Raw genomic sequence first — 21,154 nt, 5'->3', positions numbered from 1 at the left:
GACACCTCAGGCCATCAAGGAAGAGATGCAACATATAGATGGGCTCGTGCTTGAGGGGTAGACTTGATCGTGGACGCTATTGCACAGGTTATCCGTGAATGTGAAACATGCGCTGCAATCAAGCAAGCTAAGCGGTTCAAGCCTCTCTGGTATGGAGGACGATGGCTGAAATATAAATATGGGGAGGCCTGGCAGGTTGTTTGTATCACACTCCCACAAACCCGCTAAGGCAAGTACCATGTGCTTACAATGGTGGAAGCAACCACCGGATGGCTGGAAACATATCCCATGCCCCATGCCACCACCCGAAACACTATCCTGGGCCTTGAAAAGCAAGTCCTATGGCGACATGGCACCCCAGAAAGAATTGAGTCAGACAATGGCACTCATTTCCGAAAAAACCTCATAGACACCTGGACCAAAGAGCATGGCATTGAGTGGTATATCACATCCCCTATCATGCACTAGCCTCTGGGAAAACTGAACGATACAATGGACTGTTCAAGACTACACTGAAAGCAATGGGTGGTGGGACATTCAAACATTGGGATACACATTTAGCAAAGGCCACCTGGTTAGTCAACACTAGGGGATCTGCAAATGGAGCTGGCCCTGCCCAATCAAACTTTTACGTACTGTAGAGGGGGATAAAGTCCCTGTAGTGCACATTAAAAATATGATGGGGAAGACAGGCTGGGTTACTACTGCCTCAGGCAAAGGTAAACCCATTCATGGGATTGCTTTTGCTCAAGGGCCTGGGTGTACTTGGTGGGTGATGTGGAAGGACAGGGAAGTCCAATGTGTACCTCAAGGGGATTTGATTTTGGGTGAAAATAGCAAATGAACTGAATTCTATAATGTTAGTTGCTATATAATACTGTATGTCATCACTGCAATGATCTCTATGTGCCTTACTGACAGTATACAGTAAGAATCACCAAAATTAATGAAGAATGAACTTTGAGGAAACCAAGCAAAGTGCAGCAGTGATGGAACCAGAACTAGCTCAAGCATGCAACAATCCAAAACCACACAACATCTTTCCTGACCTGAAAGACTGTTATGACGGATGAAGCCCAAAGACATGGACTAAAGGAACTCAACAAATGTTTTGGAGGGATAGCTATAGACTAAGGAAATGATATCTATGTGTGCGTATATATATACATAAATACATATCAAAAGACTGAAAACGAGGTCAACAAGCGGACAGCTGGAATTTGAGGAGAACGACCACCAAGGGCCCCCGAAAGAAGCCCCAGAATCAAACAGCGCATGCTCCGGTGGGAGGGGAAAGATGTTAATGATTTCTGGGAAATAATTGCAATATCAGTGACTTTCCTCGGAAAATTAAGGAGTATGTGCGTTTTAAGTTTGATAAACACTTTGCTGGCGTGACCTACGGCATGCACGCTGGGCGGAGATATCCCCCGTTCATCCAGCGCTGCAATAAAGAAGGCCTGCTTTCTGAATGCCAAATTGGCGTTAGAAAGTTTTTGGACCGGTTGGCGGTTGCCCAAGCATCTGCCAAGGGAGCTGCCTCCAACCAGGAGCGCTCCCCACCGGCTGCTCTGCCAACAACGCCCCGGCGCGTGCTCCCACCAGGAGGCAGAAACAGCTCCGTGTCTGGAAATCCCCATTTCTCAAAGGCTGTCGGCAGAGACGGGGCTGTCCATCAGCACCAGACCCACAGGAGGGGACAGCAAAGGCCCCTGGCCTGTCCCCACCACAGCATGCCTGCCCCAAAGCCTGGAGCCGCCTGCAGAGAGGAGGCCACTCTGCCTTCCCCTGCCCTGCGGACATCAAACACCCACCTCCAGCTGGCAGGGCTGGGGCTGGCGGCCCTGGGGACAGCAGCAGGAACCGCTCTGACCCTGCTGGTGGGGCTGGCCCTGGGGCTGAGCCCTCGGGCCCAGGGCTGGGGACTGGGCCGTGGCGGGGCCCGTGGGCGGTGAGGCCTCCAGGCCCCTGCCCCAGGCCCATCCGCACTGGCACATACCTGCTCCTGCAGCTCCCCTGGCCCTGTGTCCTGGTCCTGGCCCTGGTCCTGGCCCTGGCCCTGGCCTGGCCCTGCTCCCCCCGGGCCCCGGCTGCCCCCGGCCCGGCTCCCGCCCCTTTCTCCTCAGGCCCCTGGGCCTCGGCCCCCTCCGGCCCCGCCCCACCCGGCTCTGACTGACAGCCCGCCTCCGGCTCCGCCGATTGGCTCCGCCGTGGCCAATGGCGCGGCTGGGGGGGCTGGGCCTGCGCAGGGCGGGAGGGGAGGGAAGGGCGAGGGGCAGGGCCGGGGGCAGGGCCGGGGGGGAGCTGCCCGGGCTTTGCTGGGCACCGGCACGGCTTTCCCAAAGGGTGGCTCTGGCTGTGCTCCAGCCACCGCCCTGGGCAGGAGGAGCTGCGTGCCGGGAGCCGCTGGCAGCGGCCAGGCTGAGCCCGGCACCCAGGGCCTCCCTCAGGCCTCGCTGCCCCCGGGCGCTGAGGAGGAGAGACGCCCTGTGCTGGCGCGGCCCAGGGCGTCCTCCTGCGGCCAGAAGGGGGGACAGAGCCCTGTCCCTCTCCCCATGGGGGCTGACCGCTGTCCTTGGCTTCTGTCCCCGGGGGTCCCCGGTGCTGGCAGGCCCCGCGGGGCCTCGGGGCCAAGCAAATGCCGGGGCGCCAGGGGCTGCTGGGGCCCAGGGCGGCTTTGGGCCTCTCCGAAGCCGAGGCACGGCCGCCCCTTTGCTTCTGCAGGTGCAGTTCTTTGCTACCCCCGGGGAGTCTGGGAGGCCTTCGGGGAAACGAGGAGGTCCCAGCACGCACGCAGGGAGGAGGACAGTGAAAAGGAGCCCTGCCAGGGTTTTTCTGCTGGTTCCCATCTGAACGCAGACACCTGCGGGCATCAAAGAGCCAGGGGGGCTGCGCTGGTCTTCGGGATAACTGCGCTCCTTTCTTTTTCAGTTGTGTGCCCACCCTTTTCCTTTTCTCCACCCTTTTCTTTCTTCCCCTTTCCCCCCTCCCCGTTGCATTCTCTCTTAAAGGTAATGAGGATTTGGCTTTCTGGACACATCATTGAGTAAGCAGATACAGGAAATATAGGCTGGTCTGTGCGTCCAGAGCTGTAGGCTATAGACTAGATAGATATGGGCTACGGGTAGAATTACTATTTGCTAATTGTAATTTCTTTTCCATATTCTACACTAGGTAAGCGTGGGGACAGCAGTGTAGTCCTCCTGCTGAGAAGCTGGGCTCAGTGTAGAAGGACAAGAAGCACTGGTGAGGGGGATGTGTCGGGGCAGAGGCCAAAGGGCTGGGAGCCCGGCCTCAGCAGCCCAGAGGAGGTGGGGCAGGGTGCCCCTGAGGGCACAGCTGCTCCCTCTACACAGGGAAACTTCTCCCCCGGCTCCCAAACAAGGATGTGCAAGCCCAGAGCATGCCAGAGGTGGCCGCGTCTGAACAGCAGGATGAAACCTCCAGGTGTGGCAGTCCAGCAGGGCAGCTGGGGCTTTGCGGCAAGGACGCCCTGCGTCCGCGTGTGCTGTGTTGCCGTGGGCACGCTCAGGGTGCTTCCTGTGTGAAGGACACCATGGCCTCGGACTTGTGCTTCCAGCTTTAATCCAACAGAGCCATTTTCTTGGAGAGCGCTTCACTTCTGCCCAGCTTTGCAGGGCCAGCAGCAGAGCGCCCACAGGGCCCATCCCCGTTTTGGCTGCTTCCTGGGAGATCTCAGGATGAGCACGGTCTGAATTGCCAGGGATGAGACTGAGAGTTCATCATCTTTCTCCAAAAGCTGTAGGGCTGCAAGAGGAGGAAAGAGAACAGAGCTGAAGCCCACCGATCTGCAGAGACCCCCAGGCATCCCCTCCGGACCATGCCAGCCCCACCCATCCCTTTCCCTGGCAGGAGGAGCAGGTGGGACAAAGGCATCAGCTGGAAGCTGCTGCTCAGGAGCGCCCCAAATGCCCCTGAGATGTTCCCCTGCCCTTGAAGCATTTCCCTGCAGCAGGGCAAGGCATGGCAGCACCCTGCCCAGGCTGGGGCCCCTGCCCCACCAGCCCCGCCACACACAGCACTGCCCCTGCTCACCGCTGCAGAGCTCAGCCAGCTTCTCCTCGCTTTGGTCCCTCCGGTGCCGCGCAGCAAGCCCTAGGCACAGAGCTGCGTCAGACCTCCCGCTCCCCAGCGTGCTCCCAGCAGCACAGCTCCCGGCTCTGCCGGTTTGGCTGCACACCCTCCTCCCCCTCAGCAGGGTGACCCCAGGGAAGGACGGGACCCGAGGCGGGGTGGGACTGAGCAGGGCGGCCACCAAGCCCACCTGCGTGGGCAGGGCTGGGAGAGGGAGGCCCAGAGCCCCTGGCTGCCCAGGCCCTGCCCAGGGCAGCCGGGGCTCTGGCAGCCACAGGGCTGCCCCTTGCTGCCAGTGCAGCGGCTGGCACTGGGGCCAGGCTGCCAAAGGAGGGTCTCCAGGGGCTGTGGCTCACCAATGAACCTCACGGCCGCCTCTCGCAAGGGGACCTGAGCATCCTTCAAGTACGGCAGGCTCTGACTCAGATAGTCTTCAAGTCTGCTCCTGTCCTGCACCAGCTGGAGAGAGCACAAGGGCATGGGGCTGGCACAGGCCCTCCCCAGTTACCCGGACCGGTCCCTCCTCCCAGCACCCCCGGTCCCCCTCCCACCTCAGGCCCTTCCCATCTCCCAGCCAGGAGCCCTGTGGGGCTGAGGTTCAGAGAGAGCCCCAGGCAGAGGCAGGTCTGGAGGTCCTGAGAGCCCTCTGTCCCACTGCCAGGGCCCGGCTGGGCTAGGGTCTCGTTCGACATCTTGAGGGTGGGGAGGGGAGAGGGGCCTGGAGAAGAGCCCTTGGGGGGCTCTGTGCCTGGGGGCAGGGAAGGAGGATGCAGCTCCAGGCTGCAGGCTCTGGGCTGGAGCAGGGCAGGCCAGGCACAGCTGCACAGGGGCACCCCTTGTCCAGCCCGGGCCCTGGGCCTGGGGGTTGTCCTCACCAAGCACTCCCCAATTCTCCAGGTCTGCTGTGTCTGGGCCAGGTGCTTGAGCTGCCTCCACTTCAGCAGCTTTGCAGCGACGAGGAGGGCTTCCTGAGAGGCCTGCAGAGGGGGACAGGGATTGGGGCTCAAAGTCCTGGCCTCCAACACTTGCAGGGGCAGGACTGTGGGGAGCAGGGATGGGAGGGGACCCCACATCTCCATCCTCTGCAGCAGTGGTGGGACTGGGACAGGGAAGGAGGGCAGCTCTGCCCTGTCCTCAGTGACTCGGGCAGTTGGAGCCTGGGGTGAGACAGACGCCAAGAGGCCAACTGCCAGCAGCCCTTGCCCCTCCCTGATGCCCAGCCCACCCCTGTGCTGGCAGCACGCCCTTCCCCGCATCACTGGTCACGTTTGAAATCTCTACCTTGGCCACGCTCTCGCTCTCGTCACTCATGCGGAAGAAGAGGGGGAGCAGGCTTCTCCGCACGTTCTCCTTCACCTGCCGCTTGTCGTTCCCCACCACCATCTGTAGCACCTCTTTGAAGAGGCAGATGGAGAGCTCTCGCAGCTGGCTGGACTCCTGGCAGGGAGGAGAACAGGAGGACGTCAGCAACAGCCGCTCCCTGAGCAAGGGCGTCAGCGTGGCTTACATCACAGCAGCCTTACATCATCAAAGAGCGGCAGGAGCTTCTCCACCAGCTGCAGAGCGGTCAGGCTGGCCTCCTCCCTCGTCATATGACCCATCACATTTCTGAAGACAAGCAGGGCCTTCATCTTGTTGTCAGTGTTGGCATTCTGCTGGGTCTCCATGATGTCCGGCAGCAGGACCAGCATTTTTCTTGCCTGTAGGAAGCACAGAATTTTCTTCTTGTGAAGCGGTGAAAGACCACCCTGGCAAAAATGCTCTGGCCACTAAGCACCAGCCTCCTCTCCGCCTTCCTGGCAGGTGGCACAGGAATCCCAAACCAAAGGGGCAGAAGGCTTGGTAACCCTCCGGGCCTGGAAAGCTCCCCAGGCAGCCACCACCAGGCCCCTCCATGGCAGCACTCTGCGGACCCCCACGGCTCGTGCACCGCAGGGTGCGGGGAAGGGCAGCCATCTCCAAGCTGGCAATGAGCAGGCGGTGACCCCGTCATGACAGAGGCCCACTGCCCCAGCCCCAGAGTCAGCCCCTAGCATCAGCTGTACCCTGGGCTCTGGCTCATCCCCCTCTCTCAGCAGAACGCTTCTTCTGGGGACAGGGCTCCCTCGACTGAGGCACCTTGGCGCTGGCTGCCTCGGTGCAGAGCAGAAATTCCTGCCTGGCACCACAGGGATGAGCCAGGAGCGAGAGCTGCTGGTGAGGGAGCTTTTCTCCTTGCGCTGCAGCGGCAAGGTCCAAGCCTGAAGGAGCCTGGGGCCCGTGAAGGGGACAGCGGGGGCATTTGGAGCTGTCACCCCACCTCCTGACTCCCAGGGCAGGCCAAGCCACCGCGTTACCCACTTCCCCAGCCCCAGGCTGCCAACATGGCTTCACTTGACCAGGCCCTGCTCACCGTCTCAGGTCTCTGCGACAGCGTGATGAGGCCTCTGAGCACCAGCGAGAGCAGCACCAGGCTTGGACGCCTCAGGTACCTCTGGACTTTGTAGAGGCTAGCAAACTCCTCCGATTCAATGTCGCTGGAGGCCAGCAGCTGAAACAAAGGCGGCAGTGAGAGACTGGCAGAGCCCACTGGGCTCCGTGCTCCGTGTGGCTCCTGCTTCCCACTGGCAGCTCAGGGCAAGGGCACCGGGGCCAGACAGCCCGACCCAGGGGCAGCTCTGCCCGTGGAGGGCCGCTTGGCTTCCCCGCGCCCTGCGCCTCGCCGCACACCACATGGTTGCCTGTGCCGGCTCCTCCTGTCCTCTCAGCATCGGCAGCCTCTTGCTCTCACGCCTCTGAGGAGTGATGCAACAGCAAGAGCGGGCACAAAGGAGGCACGACACGCGAGTGGTGACGAATGTCTCCTGCCCCCAACCTTGCAGCCTGCTCAGCCTGTGCAAAGGCCACGTCTCTGCCCCTGACCCAGCCCTTGCCCTGCCCCAGGCTTCCAGTCTGCAGAGCAGGACAGGGGGGTGCAGGCAGGGGAGAAGCAGAGAGCTGCCTGGGCAGGCAGGGGCTGCCTGGGCTTCGTGTTTGTGCACCGGGGCCCAAGCAGCGTGGAGTGGCCCTGCATGGCTGGCGCAGGGGAACCTGCTGCTGGGCGGTCCCTGCTGGCCCTAAGGGGCTGTGTCCCTATGTCCTGGAGAAGGCGACTGTTTGGGGCAGATGGGAGGGGAGAGGACCGTGCCTGTTTGCCTGAAGAGGCAGGCACAGCCCCGAGGGTGAGCAAGGACTGCTCTGGTCACTCACAGCCAAGTGATGGATGCAGGCGTCCTCTGTGCTGGAGCTGAACACCCTGCGCAGCCGCTGGTCCTGGAGCTGGCTGAGCAGCTCCCTCAAGACCTTCTTCAGGGTGTGGGGCTGGGAAAGCATCACGTCCCACATGGCCAGAGCAGCACTGCAGGCCCAGAGCGCTCTGTCAGCAGGGCTGCCTCGGCCACCACACTGTGCCCGGGCCAGCCCCACAGGACCCAGGCTGTCCTGGCCCTTCCCGACCCCTCGCTTGGAGTGCCCGGGTCCCTGCCCGGGCAAGGAGGAGGGGGCTGAGGCAATGTTCCCCATGGGGCAGGGAGGAACCTCGTGGCAGGGCTCTGGGCTGCCTTGGCCAGCTTTGGCTACTGCGGGCCTGGCACATCCACCAGGGCTGGAAAGTGGCGTGGGCTGGAGGGCCCTGCTCCTTGGGGGTGTCCTGCGCTTTCCCGTGGCTCCGGCAGCCAGAAAGTCTCCAGGCCCCTCTCCCCACACGGCACAAGCCCACGGGGGCTGTTGGGCTCAGTACCTGTCACACGATGGAGAGAGCTTCAGCAGGCTCGCGACCACTTCCCTGGGGCACTGCTCCGTCATCAGGAGAAGCAGCAAGTCCAGGCTCTGCCGGGCTGACGCCGTGCGGATGCATGCCGTGTTTTCATAGATGCACCTCACGATGCTTGGCACCTGGAGGGCACACAGGTGAGGATGGTGCTGCCACTGGAATGCAGCCATTTCCTCAGCTGCCTCTCAAACTGCTGCTCTTCCCATCCTGCTCTGCTGGCTTCAGATGGCTTCAAGGTGCCTGAGGCACCTGCATCAGGGAGGGAGGGAGGGAGGGAGGAACAGTGCCTGAAAGGGCTTCAGGGCAGGGCAGCCACAGGCCGCTTACCTCTGTCAGCCAGGAGGCAGGCTCTCTCCCAGCCACATCCAGGATGCTGCTCGCCTCCTCCTTGTCATAGACGCTGGAGTCTCTCATGGCCTCAATGGCCACGAGGACGACGTCTCTCTTCTCAGAAGGCTGCAGGTATTTTCCAAACGCCTATGGGAGGAAGGAAGGCGGGGAAGACATGGCACACCGAGCGCCCTGATGGTGCTGCTTAGCTGAGCAGTGAGAGCAGCTCTGGCAAGACATGGCCCAGCAGTGCTGGCAGCGGTGCCCGCAGGAAAGCTGGAAGCAGGGGCTGCAGTACTGCGTGGTGGAGGAGGAGAAGAGAGGGCCCTCAGGGTGAGGGAGGAGGGTTGGGGTCGTGAGCCCAGCGTGCCGGCCCTACAGAGAACCAGGGCTTGCTGGTGGCCAGGCGGGCTGGAGCTGATGCTGGGACACTGGAGTGCAGCCCCTTCTAGTCCCTGCTCGGGGACAGCAGCAACCCTCTCACCAGGGACAGTGAGGCCATGCCGGCCCCACTGATTCTGGATCTCTGGGCACAAGAGGCCCAGCAAGGGAGGAGCTCATTACCATTGTTATGTTGCTGGTGCTGGGCGAAGAAAGCCAGGTGGTGTTCTCAGCTTTCCATTCCCTTTGACGCCGCGGATGCTCTGGATTATCCTCTGGCAGCATCGTGCCTAAACAGGAGGGGATCACAGACAAGTGATCAAGTAGGACAAAGTGTCTTTGCCAACAAGCTTAGCAAATGGTGAAAAGAGCTTTGAACTAGGAATGGCTGAGGAGGGGGTTCCGACCCACAGTCAGGGGAGGAGGTGGTGGGCAGGGGTATAAAGCAAAGGGTGACGACAGGCGAAGGGAACAAGAGGGACCTCAGGGACGATGGAGAAGGATGAGACACCTGCCTCAAGCATATGTGTGCAAACGCTCACGGCCTGGGAAGCTCAAAGGAACTAGAACTCTGCACGCAGTCACACAACTCACACGTTGTTGGAATAACTGAGATGCGAGGGACAGAGAAGCTGGCAGGCTTTCCTGGACAGCCTCCAGCAGGCACAAGAACGGTCCGTTGCAACACTCGGGGAAACAAGCAGGCATCTGAGGAGATGCCTGTGTGTGGAGGGACACAGCCCACCACAGCTCCTCTTACGTTTTTGCCGCAGGATGAACCTGAAGAGGCGATGAAGAGCATCCAAAGCCCCCCAGCTGATCTCCCAGTTCGTGCAAGTGCGGCAAAGGATGAGACGCCCCAGCAGCTGTCCCAGGATGGGGATACGGATCTCTGTCTGGCAGGCACGGCTGTCATCGTCTCCTACAAAGGTGCTCCGGACCTGGGTGAGGGAGGCAGGACAGGTAGAAGGGCTGAGGGGCAGCAGCTGCGACCCAAGAGGCTGCGCAGGGAAGGATCCCCGGGGAGTCAGAGCTTTGGAGGGCCCTCCCAAAGCAGCCAGCTGGGGAGAGAAGAGCATGGGAAAAAGAAAGAAAGCAAGACCCTGGCTCCAGGGCAGAGCCTTGCTGAATGCCTCAGTCGCTGCCCAGGCTTGCCTCGCAGGCATCTCTGAGCTCAGGCTGCTCTGGTGTGCAGGCAAGGGGAGACAGCCTGGCTGGAGGCTGCCTGGCTCCTTACCTCCACTGAGGAAGAGCTGGCCAGCAAATCGCTCAGCCTCCCAATCCTCCCCACAGCCCTCTCACACGCAGCTGCGTTCTGGCAGTTGACGAAGGTCAGCAGCATCTGGGAGGAGAGAAAGTGCTCACGTGCCCTGGGAGCTGGTGCCCGCGCCAGCAGAAGCAGCACTGCTGAAGCCCTGGCTGGACTCACGCAGCCCTTGTGGCCAGGCAGGTGGGCAGATGCCACCCCCAGGGCAGTGCCTGCTCCCTTCCGTGCCCTCCCCCACAACACAGCCCTGTGTCCCCTCTCCAGTGAAGGCTGGGCTCTTGGGCAGGAGCCTGCCTGCAGGGTCTGCAGTGGGGCAATGGGGATACGGCCCCCTGGGAAGCCAGGAGTACAGAGCTTCAGGGCTGGGCTGCCTGTGCAGGACAGGCAGGTCTCAGTGGCTCTCTGCCCCAGTCAGATCTGGGGAGGAAAGCACGAGGGACGGTGAGGCAGGGGAAGAGCAGCACCAGCTGCCACCGCTGAGGTGCCTAAGGAGAGGGGTCAAATGTCTGCCACCGCTTTGGTGCAAGGAAAGCTCTGGGGACGGAGCTGGCCCAGAAGTGCCATGGGCAAGGCTTTGCCGTGACACAGGAGGAGGCTGCAGAGGGGAAGCGACATTGAGTGCAGCCAGGGGACACGGGGCTGCCAGAAGAGCATGGTGGACCAGCCCTGGCTCCCCCAGGGAGCTGGGCACCCTCCCTGCAATGTGCTCTGTGCGTGGCACTGGGGTGGGGACCATCCACTCGAGAGTGGACACTCCCGTCCCTCCAGCGTCAGGAACAGCCCCTGCGCACCCCACTCTTTGCCAATGCCACACCTGTAAGATTGTCTGCAGCTGCGTGAAGCCAGAGGCAGGAGAGCTGAGCACCAGCGTCCACAGCATGGTATCCATGGTATCCAGGGTCTGCAAGAAGGACAAAGGGTTGTGGCAGTCTTTCTGCAGTCCCTCTCACCCTGGAGATGGATCTGAACTCCCCACGCCAAGGACTGCGGGTGAAGGGAGGAGGGTGGGAAAGCAAAGCCGAGCCCCTGCCCTGCCTTGGATCTCCGGGTGTCTCTCAGCACACGGCGGCCAGGGAGCAGCCCAGAGGGACTAGGGACTCCTGCCGCTCAGCCAGCACTTACGTTAAAGTAGAGAGCAGTGTCCAGGTCCTGCATGTCCGTTTTTGGAGGAAGCAAGAAGACACTCCTGAAGCAGGCCTGTAAGAGGCTTTTCTTTTTGCCCTCCAGCACCATCTCCACTTTGCTGCAAAGAGAGAGAGGGGCCTGTTGGACACTGGTGCTGGGCGCCTCGATGCCTTGGGCAGGTGGCCACGCGCCTCTGGAGCAGGGGTCCCCGAGAGGGATGGAGGGTGTGCAGGGAGCCCTGCCAGGAGGCACCTCCTCCCTCCCCAACATGGCCTGGGCCAAAGGACAGTCCTGGCAGGCAAGCCTCCCGCCTCCTGCCTCCCGCCTCCCGCTTTGGGGAAGAGCCGAGGCATGGCAGGCAGCTGCACGATCCCTCTGGCCTCCCCTACGCCCTCCCAACAAGCCGCGAGCAGGGCAGAGCAGAGTCCCTCTGACGGCACTACTGGACTCTGCCTGGATGGGGGACGGGGAGAGGTGCCAGCCAAACCAGGGGCTGGGCAGCTACCTCAAGGCGGCGATGGCAAGCATGGCTTGCTGCCGCACCGCTGTGTGCAGGTGGTCCCTGGGCTCCTCTTCCAGCAGCACCTGCAAAGCGCAACCGGCATGGCACCTGGCAGCCACCAGCAGCCAGTGCCAGCAGACCCAGCACCAGGCGGTGGGGCTGGTGGAGACCCTCTGCCCCCGCCCCAGCACCAACCCCAGCGTGCCCCCTGCCACTCCCGGTGATGGGGTCTCTGCTGGCAGGGCTTCTCAGCGGCACCCGAGTCCCCTCAGGGCAGCTCCGCGTCCACTCACACTTGTCCCTGCCCTACCCCTGCCCGTGCACTGCCCGCACACTGCCCGCACACTGTGCCGGTGCCCGGGGACCTTGCCCCCGTCCCCAGACCTGCCAGGTGTCCCCTCACCTTGATATTCTCTGCCAACTCAAAGCTGTGGCAGAACGCATTCAGGCCCTGTGACAAGCCCTTGCACCTGGCAGCTTCGCACAGGGTGCAGATGGTCTCTAGGAACTGTATCTTCTGGGCCTCCTCCTGGCAGCCAGGGGACAGAGAGACAAACGGGGAGCGTGAGAGGGTAGACACATGGCCAGCAGCACTGGAGCCCTGGGGCTGCAGTGCTGTGCAGGAGACCTGGGGGGAGCAGCTCTGCCCAGCCACCAGCCCCCCAGCAGCCCCGGCAGCAGGCAGCAGAGCTGGTGCCACCGTCAGGAGACGCAGGCACAGCTACCATGGAAATAGCCACGCTTACCTTTTCTGAGCTCTTCAGAAAAGCCTGGATGAGCTCTACGGCTTCTTTTTCCTCTCGGTACAGAGATTGCCAGCTGGATGCACCAGCGGGGGCACCTAGTAAAGGAGGAGAGCAGGGAGGGCTGTAGAGAGGGGCTGAAGGCAAATGCAAGGAGACGGAGGAGCTCTGCCCTCCATCCGGCCCCGTGCCCACTCCCCTGGCGCAGTCTCCCCATGGGTGTCTGGCCTGGAGGGTGCCCGGCAGATGGGCTGCGATGTTGGAGCGCAGTGTGGCACAGAAAGGCACAAGTGCACCGGGCTTAGGAACTCGCTTGCAGACAGGCTGGAAAGGTGCCCGTCCCCCACCACTGCTGCCTCCCTCCAGGCCAGCTGCCTCTTGCTGCCCCATAGCCTGGAGCAGGAGCCCCGTCCCGCCCTGGGGGAGGCTATGCTGGGGCCAGCTCCCAGCCCCGAGCAGCATTCCACCAGTGCCGTGCTCCCCGCCCGTGGGACCCCCACTGCCGCTGTGCCCGGGAAACAGGACCCTGGCGTCGATCAGGGTGCAGGCCCCAGCCCTGCCCAGCCCAGCGGGGCCCCTCACTTACTTCTCTGCAGCGGCTGGGGCACGCACACCTCGTAGGGCTGCGGTGGAGAGCTGCTCTCCTGGGGAGCCCTCTTCTCCTCCCAGGCCACCCTGGGGCGGCTGGGGGGTCTCTCCGCCATCCTGCGCGACGCAGGAAAGGGCTAGGGGTGGGGAAGGGGGAAGCTTTGGCAAAATGCCTTGGCACCGCGGGGCTGCCGGGGAAAGACGTGGGCTGTGCTCAGGGGCTGCTCGCCAGCTCCAGGCTCCCGCCCTGTCCCGTCGCCGTCCTGCCGGACACTGCAGGCTGGGGGCTGTGACCGCGTTGACCATATGCAGTGCCACAGGGTGTCACAGAGGCGGGTCACAAAGGGCACCACTGTGACCCGCCACCCAGGCCGGGAGGGGCAGGGTGTCCTCTGGGGGCGTCACGAGGCCCACTGACCCCTGGGCACTTGGGTCCTCTTGGCGTGCCCCAAGCCCCACATTTGCCCTCATGTTCCCTGCAGACCTCCCTGTTGCTCTCCAACTGGCCCAGAGCCCCGTGTTCACGCGTCCCAGCGTGCCCCCAGGACCTTCCCTTCCCTTCTGTGCACTCCAGAGCGCTGCTTCTCTCCCTTGGCGATGTTAGATTTAGTCAAGCTGAACACAAGTCCTAGTTTTTGTCACTTCCTCTCTTCCTCCTATCAAACAGGAAGAGCTTATGCAGAAAAGAGGGAAAAGAAAAGGAAGCATCTTCCACGGAGTTTGCCCTTTTAGGAGTTGGGAACCTTTCACAAATGGAGATTGCTCTCTTGCTGCTTTTCTCTTGGCCTGGTTTTGGACCGCGAGCGAGAAGCCCTCCTCATTGTGCTGGTGCTGGCTGAGCGCCATCTCCAGCGCTCCATGGGCATCTTGTGGGCCACTTCTCCTGCCTGATGGCCTGCTCCCCCTCCCAGCTTTCAGAACGGTGGGAAGCCCATTGCTGCGCGGGCTGCACAGAAGTTTTATAATTGGAGTCTTTTGGCCTGTGGGGAATGGTAGCTCCAGGCAGGGCTGTCTTATGCTGGGTTTTTAGCAATGTGGAAACTTCTCCCCTGCAGCACAGCAGGAAATACCACTGTCTGCTTTCAGCTCGGAGCTGCATAAGAAAGTGCAAGGCTAGGATCCTAACCGAGTGTTTCTATCCCAACTGACTTTTGATGTTGCTAATGACATTTACCAGTTCTTTTGGAATCTCATGCTAATCTTTAATCATTCCCGTGAGGATACGACACTGGCCACAGTGCGGAGTTCACCACAGATGGGACGAGATGCTCTCTCCACATTTCTACAATTTCTGGCATCTTACAATTCACAGCCTTTCCTCCGTTCTGAGAATCTCTTTCAGCAAAAAGCCGTTTACACCTGCTCCTCTCTCTGATCCTTGTTTGGTGTTACAACTGTCGACGGAACGTTAACATGCTGTATTGCTGACCAGATGCTATCAGAAGAGGAAACCGGAACAAAATATGCTCTCTTTCCTAAAGTGTCTTAACATTTTCCATCAGTCCCCTCCCCTACAGGCCGACAGACAGAGAGCTTGAAGGGCGGTTCAGCAATTCTTCTTCTTTAAACATACGGATCTCGTTGGGATCGAAAGGAAAGGTGGCTGATTTGAACAGCATCCAAGCCGCTCCTTATTTGTGCCTTTAGCGATTTCTAGAGACTTCTAAGGTGGGCAGCAGAGAGGACAAACGCTATTTGATGATGTCTGCAGTCACAGATCACAGAATCACAGAATGGTTGAGGTTGGAAGGGCTCAGCCACCCACGCAGTAAAAAAGTGCGTTCTGATGTTCAGAGGGAACCTCCTGTGTTTCGGGCTGTGCCCATCGCCTCTGGTCCTGCACTGGAAAGAGCCTGTCTCCATCCTCTTTGCACCCTCCTTTTGGGTATCAAGACACATTGATGCCGTCCCCCCTGAGCCTCCTCTTCTCCAGGCTGAGCAGTCCCAGCTCTCAGCCTGTCCTCATAGGACAGATGAGTCCCTTCAGCATCTTCCTGGCCCTTTGATGGACTCTCAAGCCTGCCTAACCAAGGGTTTTGTTGGTCTCTGCCTCTTCAATAATTCAGACCTTACTATCTGTCAGGAAAAGCGGGGTCCCACTGACTTTTGATTTCTGTTACCTTGCAGATATGAAAAATGCCAAAAGGACCAATAAATCAGTTCATTAGAAGAAATAAGTCACGTGAATGTCTCCTTGGTTTACATCCCTTTGTCTTCAAAACCATGTCAAAGCACACTGAAGTTGTCAAGGGAAGGTCTGCATTTGTCCTCTTTGTACTGATGGGCCAAGACCGCCCCTGCTAAGACCGCAGATGGAAACTGGCTGTGCCTGTACTCCCGTACGGGCTCTCCTTTACTGTCTGCTGACGAGCAGGTGTCAGCTTGCTGTCGACTTATGAAATGGTCCTCTGTTCAGAGCACAGGCCTAAGCACAGGACACACCAAGTTTGTTTTCCGTGTCTTCTTCTTCTGGTTCTTTTTCTTCTGAACGTCCTTGCCAAGATCTACACAGAAATCTGAGCATGACATCACTTTGCCATGCCCATGCAGAAGGATGCTTGCATTTGCAAACACACTCCTCTGTCTCCCTCCAAGTGTGGACAGCTTGAGTTGGACTTTCAGAAGATACCAGTTCTTCTCTGGATTCCATTTTGTTCTTTGCGCATGAAACACGTTAATATTTTTTCAGATATTCCTTAGGGAGACCTATTTCTACCTAACATTCCCAGGATAATGAGAGGGATGACTCATAGCTCACCCTATTGCTAGTTTGATAGCATGATCGTACTCCGGGGGAAGGCTCTAGAAAAGGGCCCTCGGGGCTCTGTGCAGGGCTTTCCGTTGTCCCTGCCTCGCAGGACAGCAAGAGCAGGAGAACCCCGCTGCCAGCGCCAGGCGGGTCCCCAGAAATGGCGGCTGTCCCTGAGCCTGCACAGCGTCCAGAAGGAGTGGCATACAGGAAGGGTAAGGCTATTGCCACTTCTACCACAGGAGCCACCAGAGCTGTGCATTGACTTCAGGTGCTGTAGACTGGCCTCTTCTGCTACGTCAACACGCACAGCTTTCACTACTCCACAGCTACGTGCAGTGCATATCAGTTTTGTTGCAGAAAGATGCAAAGAGAGCAAGTCTTCATGGCTACAGCGCAGTATCAACCATCAAGAAAGCACAATTTAGCCTGAAGACAGTAAAGCTCAATTTTAAAATGCCACCTTAGTCCCTTCAACTTCACTGCTTCTTTGGCAACTTGTCCAGGATGCAAAAGACTTGCACTGCAATCCGACATACAGGACTATTTAACCAACACTTCTAGCCAGATGTCCTAGCAAAATTTTGCACATACCTCTAGCTCTAAGCAAGGATAGTGACCGCATGTCAGGAAAAATCATACCTAAAAGCTGCTCAACTCAGCCTCTAGGAATTGGACTCAATGCCATTACTCCAGGAAAGATACCAACAGCATTACTAACAGAGAGCTCTTCAGACTCCTGCCCGAGTGATTTTGGGGGATAGAAAACATCAGCTACCCTGACTGTTTTCTTCACAAGTTTTTCTTTTATTGTTTTTTAAAGAACCATTTCACATTATTCCGCAGGTGTCCATTAGCATCATTCCTCCTCTCAAGGTCCTTCACCAATTTAATTGTCAAATACTCACAGCTGCTTAAACGTCAAAGGGATAAGGAAGCTGTCAAGTTTCAGCTTAAGAGGACTTAAAAAAACCCCTGGAGTTTATTTGAGAAGGAAGCATCACTACAGGAAACTTCTTTTCAGTGGAGTTTGTCAATGAATCAGCTAGTGTCTCATCAGGCATACATGCACATGGTTATGCTTTTACGAACACAGCATAGTTGCCTGGCAAAATAAGTCTTTCCTTGGGTTACTTATTTATATTTTACCAGCAGCAGGACAGTGTTTTCAAACCTGAAGAAAAACGCTGCCCCTTTTCCAAAGGTACATTCAAAGCGGTGGTAGACTGAAGAAAGGCTTCACCTTTGGGAAAGTAAAGCAGCAGGCGAGCCTGAAGTCACCGAGCTCCAAACAAGTACTGCAGGCAGAAGGTAAGAAAGATGACAGGCATTTTACCCACAAATGCACCAGGCTCTAACCTTGTGCCAAAGCGTGTACGCTGGGTTTCAGGTATTTGCATTTGCAGACAAACTGTTCAACTCAACTGCTTCATCAGGTAAAGCGGAAAGATCAACTGCAGAGCTCTAGAAGACCACTTTGCGTAGCAACGCTATTGACATTCACGGCAAGGGATTCAAAACACTTATGTACCCAGAGGGGCCCAAACAATAGCACTTCAATTTCACAGTTGTAGGAACAAATACCCAGGTATTTAAGGACACAAAAAGGAATCATTCAGCTGCACAGAACTGTCCTCCAAACATAAGGGATATGTTGGTTTTGGTATTGGTTTGAACGCCCAAGGCAAAAGTAAGAAACAGTCCCAACTTTAACAATCATGGTTTCTCAGGGGGTTTTGATAACATTTTCAAAAACCAGGAGGCCAAAACGGATTTAAAACCAAAAGCTAAGTGATACAAGGTGAAAATGGCAAAAAATACGCTCCAAACCATTTTTATTGCAAGAAACAAAAAGCACACGACACCCTATACAAACATCCATATTGCTAGCTAGAGACAGACAGATGTAGAACAGGGCACCACGTTCAGTTGGGCAAACCTCGCACCTACGTGATCTCAAAATGATCATACATTATCTGTACAACTCAAAGTCATTCAGGAAATGTTCCAGCAGATTCAAGATGAAACACAATGCACTCCTAGGCACAAATACCAGTATTCCCATTAGAACTGTGCGAACGATGGCATTACTCAGTTTTTACTATGCTGAATCAAATCCCTTCTATTCACAACATATGCTGTCTTTTACTGGGAAATACATAAAGGTAATGTTTGGAAAAGTAATACAAGGTTACATTGTTTAGAATGAAGTGCAGTGTCTAGCAAAAAGTCTGCGTTTTTACATACTGCGTTTGATGCTCGGCTCACTGGCTCAGTTGGACTTCTGGAAGAAGAAATACAGGGGATCAGAACTTAAAACAGAGCACTTGTACCCAACATAAAGCGGTGAAAACAGATTCTAAAACCTGAACATCCAAACATGATGTTCTGATAGTCTAGTGAATGTGGACATTTATTCGTACACAGAAACTGTTCTCTCTTGGTACATGCAGTGCAGCTAAAAAGAAGCCCAACAATCACATTTCTACTTTGTCACAAATCACTCTAGGACTTACAGAGACAGAACACAACAGTGCAAGAGGAAGCCCTCAGGTATTTTGTCTCTGCTACATCAGTATCAAAAAGATGAAGTCTGTCCTACAGTTTTGTGTTCTTCAATCATCAGCCATCAAAACACAAAGGTCACTTTAGCCAATCTCTACACCCCTAGTACTGCAAATAGGTACCCGATAGAGTACTTGAGTGTCTGAGAAAGAACAGTCATAGCCTAGACACGTCCAAGTGCAAGTCTACTTCAGTGAAAAAAATCAAGAAATAACAGAAATGTCAGCAGCAGAGTCTTTAGGACAGTGGTTCTTTGTGGGAGCCCAAGCCCTGTGTTCAGATATCTACCACACTTGGCCAGGAAAGGGCCAAAATACTACATGTGTTCCATATGCTGTATTGACTAAAAATAGCAGTAGATATCTCACCTGACAGCAGTTCCGAGGAGTTTGTGCGATTTAGGAGCCCCGTGACAAACTAAAAAAAAAAAAGTCTTAATTGCCAGAACTTGCTTGAAGATAATCTTGAAAATGCTACAATATTCTAGGCAACATTTATTACGTTTGAAAACTTGCTGAGATTCCACACGCTCATTCATCTGTCCCTGCATGCTGCTCATCCTGACTCAGACATGCAAGCATTGACGTAGTTAGCAACCAATTCATACATCACCCAAAGTGTCCCATGAGCAGAGGCAATTCAAAGGCTGCTCTGGAATTTCTGTACAAATAGAAAGGCACGTGCTCCCTGCCACTGCTAGAACACCACCGGGCTGGCAATTACAGCCACGCACCTCCGGCAGATGAGGAAGTACAAGGAAATACTTTAGATTACCACACAAGGATTGCTTCATCCATTTCCCTTGAAGAACATGCTACAAGGCGAGTAACGCATTGCTGAAGGCCTCTCCGCCCTGACAGCATACATTCATCATTCCCAAACAGGAACCACTCTACCAGTTCTTTCTGCAACGTTTCCCACTGAAGGGATAGAAAGCTAAGCTGCCCGGTTCATTTTCTACGGGAGAACAGCAGTGCCATTCTTTCCTTATCCCCACACACGGGTATTGCCTTGAGCTTTGATGCCAGCAGCATCTCTCCTCTCCTTTCAGGGCAGCATTACAATACCAGGAGAGGGTACCATCCAGCCAGAAACGCAGGATGCATTGACAAGACAGCGCTAAGCATACGCATTGAAATTAACCCCCAAAACAAGGCCATGTTTATAAGCACAACGCTGAGACATCCAGAATTCCTAGAAGAAGGCTGGAAAACATGACCAGTCAAACAATGCCAATGTAGCTGAGAGAGAACTGGACTGCATGGATACCTAACTGACAGCATTAATCCTCCAGTCAGGACTGCATTTGAATAGCTGTCATTCTAATCAGGACACCCAATTCCCTGTCCTCCATAAATCTCAGCAATACAGAATACAGAGTTAAAACCTGGAGCACAGAGATCAGCTTAGGGTAAAAACAGACTTAGAAAGGGAACTAGCAACATTTGGTAACATGTGAAACCGCTTCCTGACTTTCAAGTTTGGAAAGGATTAACTCTTCCTTCATCGTACTGACACAAAAGGAAACACGCTTTAGGATAGTGTTGGTTTTATCTTGCCTGAAATGGACATTGTCTTTAGGAAACTAGCAGGAATCCCTGAGGAGTGGAACTTCTTGTTTGCATGGTTCGCCAGCTGGCAACCCTTGGTCTCTCCTCTAGAGCTAGCATGCAAAAGACCCCGATTTGGGGCGTAGGAATACCTGCCATATCCCGCCCCCCCCTTCCCCAAATGCAAGAAAGAGTCAAACGGATACATTAAAATCTACACCAGGACAACGACAATTAACAGCAGCTTTAACAAGAAAGATACAATCGGAATGCCTCTGTAAACTAACAGCTGTTAAAACAGTTAACACATGGAAACCCCTGACAAAGAATACAATGCTTGTTGGAGCCTTACACAACGTATGTTTTGCTGGGAGCTTTAACTCCTCCAACAGGGATTCTTCTAACAACGACCGATGAGTGCTTAGGAATCAGGGCATTATCAGCGGTGTATTCTGAAAACAACATAAATACAGAAAAAACATTAGTCAATTCGTAAGAACGTATATTGATATCTAATTACACAGCACTTCAGAGAACCCCTTTGAGCTAAAAAAGCCAAATTTGATATCGAACATTGCGCTTCTATCGTACAGTTCAAGAAACCTGCAGGTGTGATATCAAACACAAGCAGCAAGAACGGTTTCATTTTCAACGGCTCCTTTTCCGTCTTGCCTCCCACCGTATCACTCAGGGTGGGCTTCTTGTCATTCTACACTGAGCCCAGCTTCTCAGCAGGAGGACTACACTGCTGTCCCCACGCTTACCTAGTGTAGGATATGGAAAAGAAATTAGAATGAGCAAACAGGAACTCCAACGCCAGCCTACAGCTCTGAAGGTAGAGACCAGCCCACACTTCCATCCTGGATCTACCTTCTCTAGGATGTGTCCAGGAAGCCAAATCATCATTACGTCTAATAGAGATTGGAACTGGGGGGAAGCAGGGAGAAAGAAAAGTTCCCGAGAGTCCCTCTCCCTGGCCCGCTGATTACAGCCAGAGCCCAGCCTGGAAACGGCGAACGTCCAGGGATTCCTCCCACACCAAAGGGGCCAGGACCAAAAGCTCTTGCTGCGCTTCAAGTATCCAGGCAACCCCATTCACAGCCCCACAAACGCTGGCGCTCTCTCTTTCTGGCGCCTCCGCACGAATGGATTAGCCCTAGAGCACCTTTCAGCAGCACAGGACAGAGAATGTGCATTGTTGAATAACAGCTGCTGGGGTTTTATGTCAGTCAAGACCAGAAAAATGAAACGGATAGAAACAAGAGAAAGACTCATTTAAAAATACTACATGAAGTAAGGCAGGGATCTCTCCTGAATCTGGTTGGGTGGCTAACCTCTTGGCTCCCAGACTTAGCTAGAGGCCTGTGAACTAGAAGGATTTGGGTTGTTGTAGTCACTCTCTTGTTTGGCTTTGTAATTATCTATCTGTGCGTTTCCAGTGTTCTACTACCTTCTATGCTCCACATACG

General features: G+C 56.1%; 1 protein-coding gene across 6 annotated transcripts in view; it reads right to left on the bottom strand.

Annotated features, from left to right (window-relative positions):
* Window positions 1-2,998: 2,998 nt before the first annotated feature.
* LOC148055335 (maestro heat-like repeat-containing protein family member 7) overlaps window positions 2,999-21,154 on the bottom strand; it is a 48,925-nt gene continuing 30,769 nt past the window's right edge. For 4 of the 6 annotated variants that reach the window (XM_087761225.1, XM_087761224.1, XM_087761227.1 and 1 more), the window contains 19 exons: window positions 20,038-20,137; window positions 18,504-18,552; window positions 17,818-17,854; window positions 12,237-12,331; window positions 11,894-12,019; window positions 10,986-11,106; window positions 10,678-10,764; window positions 9,834-9,938; window positions 9,357-9,537; window positions 8,780-8,886; window positions 8,213-8,362; window positions 7,853-8,007; window positions 7,324-7,471; window positions 6,488-6,625; window positions 5,619-5,795; window positions 5,377-5,532; window positions 4,971-5,072; window positions 4,452-4,554; window positions 2,999-4,116 (listed from right to left, as the gene is read on the bottom strand). In XM_087761225.1, coding sequence (XP_087617351.1) covers window positions 3,617-4,116; window positions 4,452-4,554; window positions 4,971-5,072; window positions 5,377-5,532; window positions 5,619-5,795; window positions 6,488-6,625; window positions 7,324-7,471; window positions 7,853-8,007; window positions 8,213-8,362; window positions 8,780-8,886; window positions 9,357-9,537; window positions 9,834-9,938; window positions 10,678-10,764; window positions 10,986-11,106; window positions 11,894-11,934 — 2,271 coding nt within the window. In that variant the 5' untranslated portion in view covers window positions 11,935-12,019; window positions 12,237-12,331; window positions 17,818-17,854; window positions 18,504-18,552; window positions 20,038-20,137 and the 3' untranslated portion in view covers window positions 2,999-3,616. Of the gene's footprint in view, window positions 4,117-4,451; window positions 4,555-4,970; window positions 5,073-5,376; window positions 5,533-5,618; window positions 5,796-6,487; window positions 6,626-7,323; window positions 7,472-7,852; window positions 8,008-8,212; window positions 8,363-8,779; window positions 8,887-9,356; window positions 9,538-9,833; window positions 9,939-10,677; window positions 10,765-10,985; window positions 11,107-11,493; window positions 11,574-11,893; window positions 12,020-12,236; window positions 12,332-12,819; window positions 12,938-17,817; window positions 17,855-18,503; window positions 18,553-20,037; window positions 20,138-21,154 lie in introns of those variants that run through there. The other 2 variants (XM_087761223.1, XM_087761222.1) reach the window with 2 other exon arrangements.

Source organism: Nipponia nippon, unplaced genomic scaffold (assembly GCF_047370975.1).
Source record: "Nipponia nippon isolate SJK-2023a ecotype South Korea unplaced genomic scaffold, ASM4737097v1 scaffold_23, whole genome shotgun sequence".
In the NCBI taxonomy this organism is placed as follows: Eukaryota; Metazoa; Chordata; class Aves; order Pelecaniformes; family Threskiornithidae; genus Nipponia; species Nipponia nippon.
The sequence above is the reverse complement of the archived record's forward strand: the minus strand, read 5'-3'. Positions and strand labels throughout refer to the sequence as shown.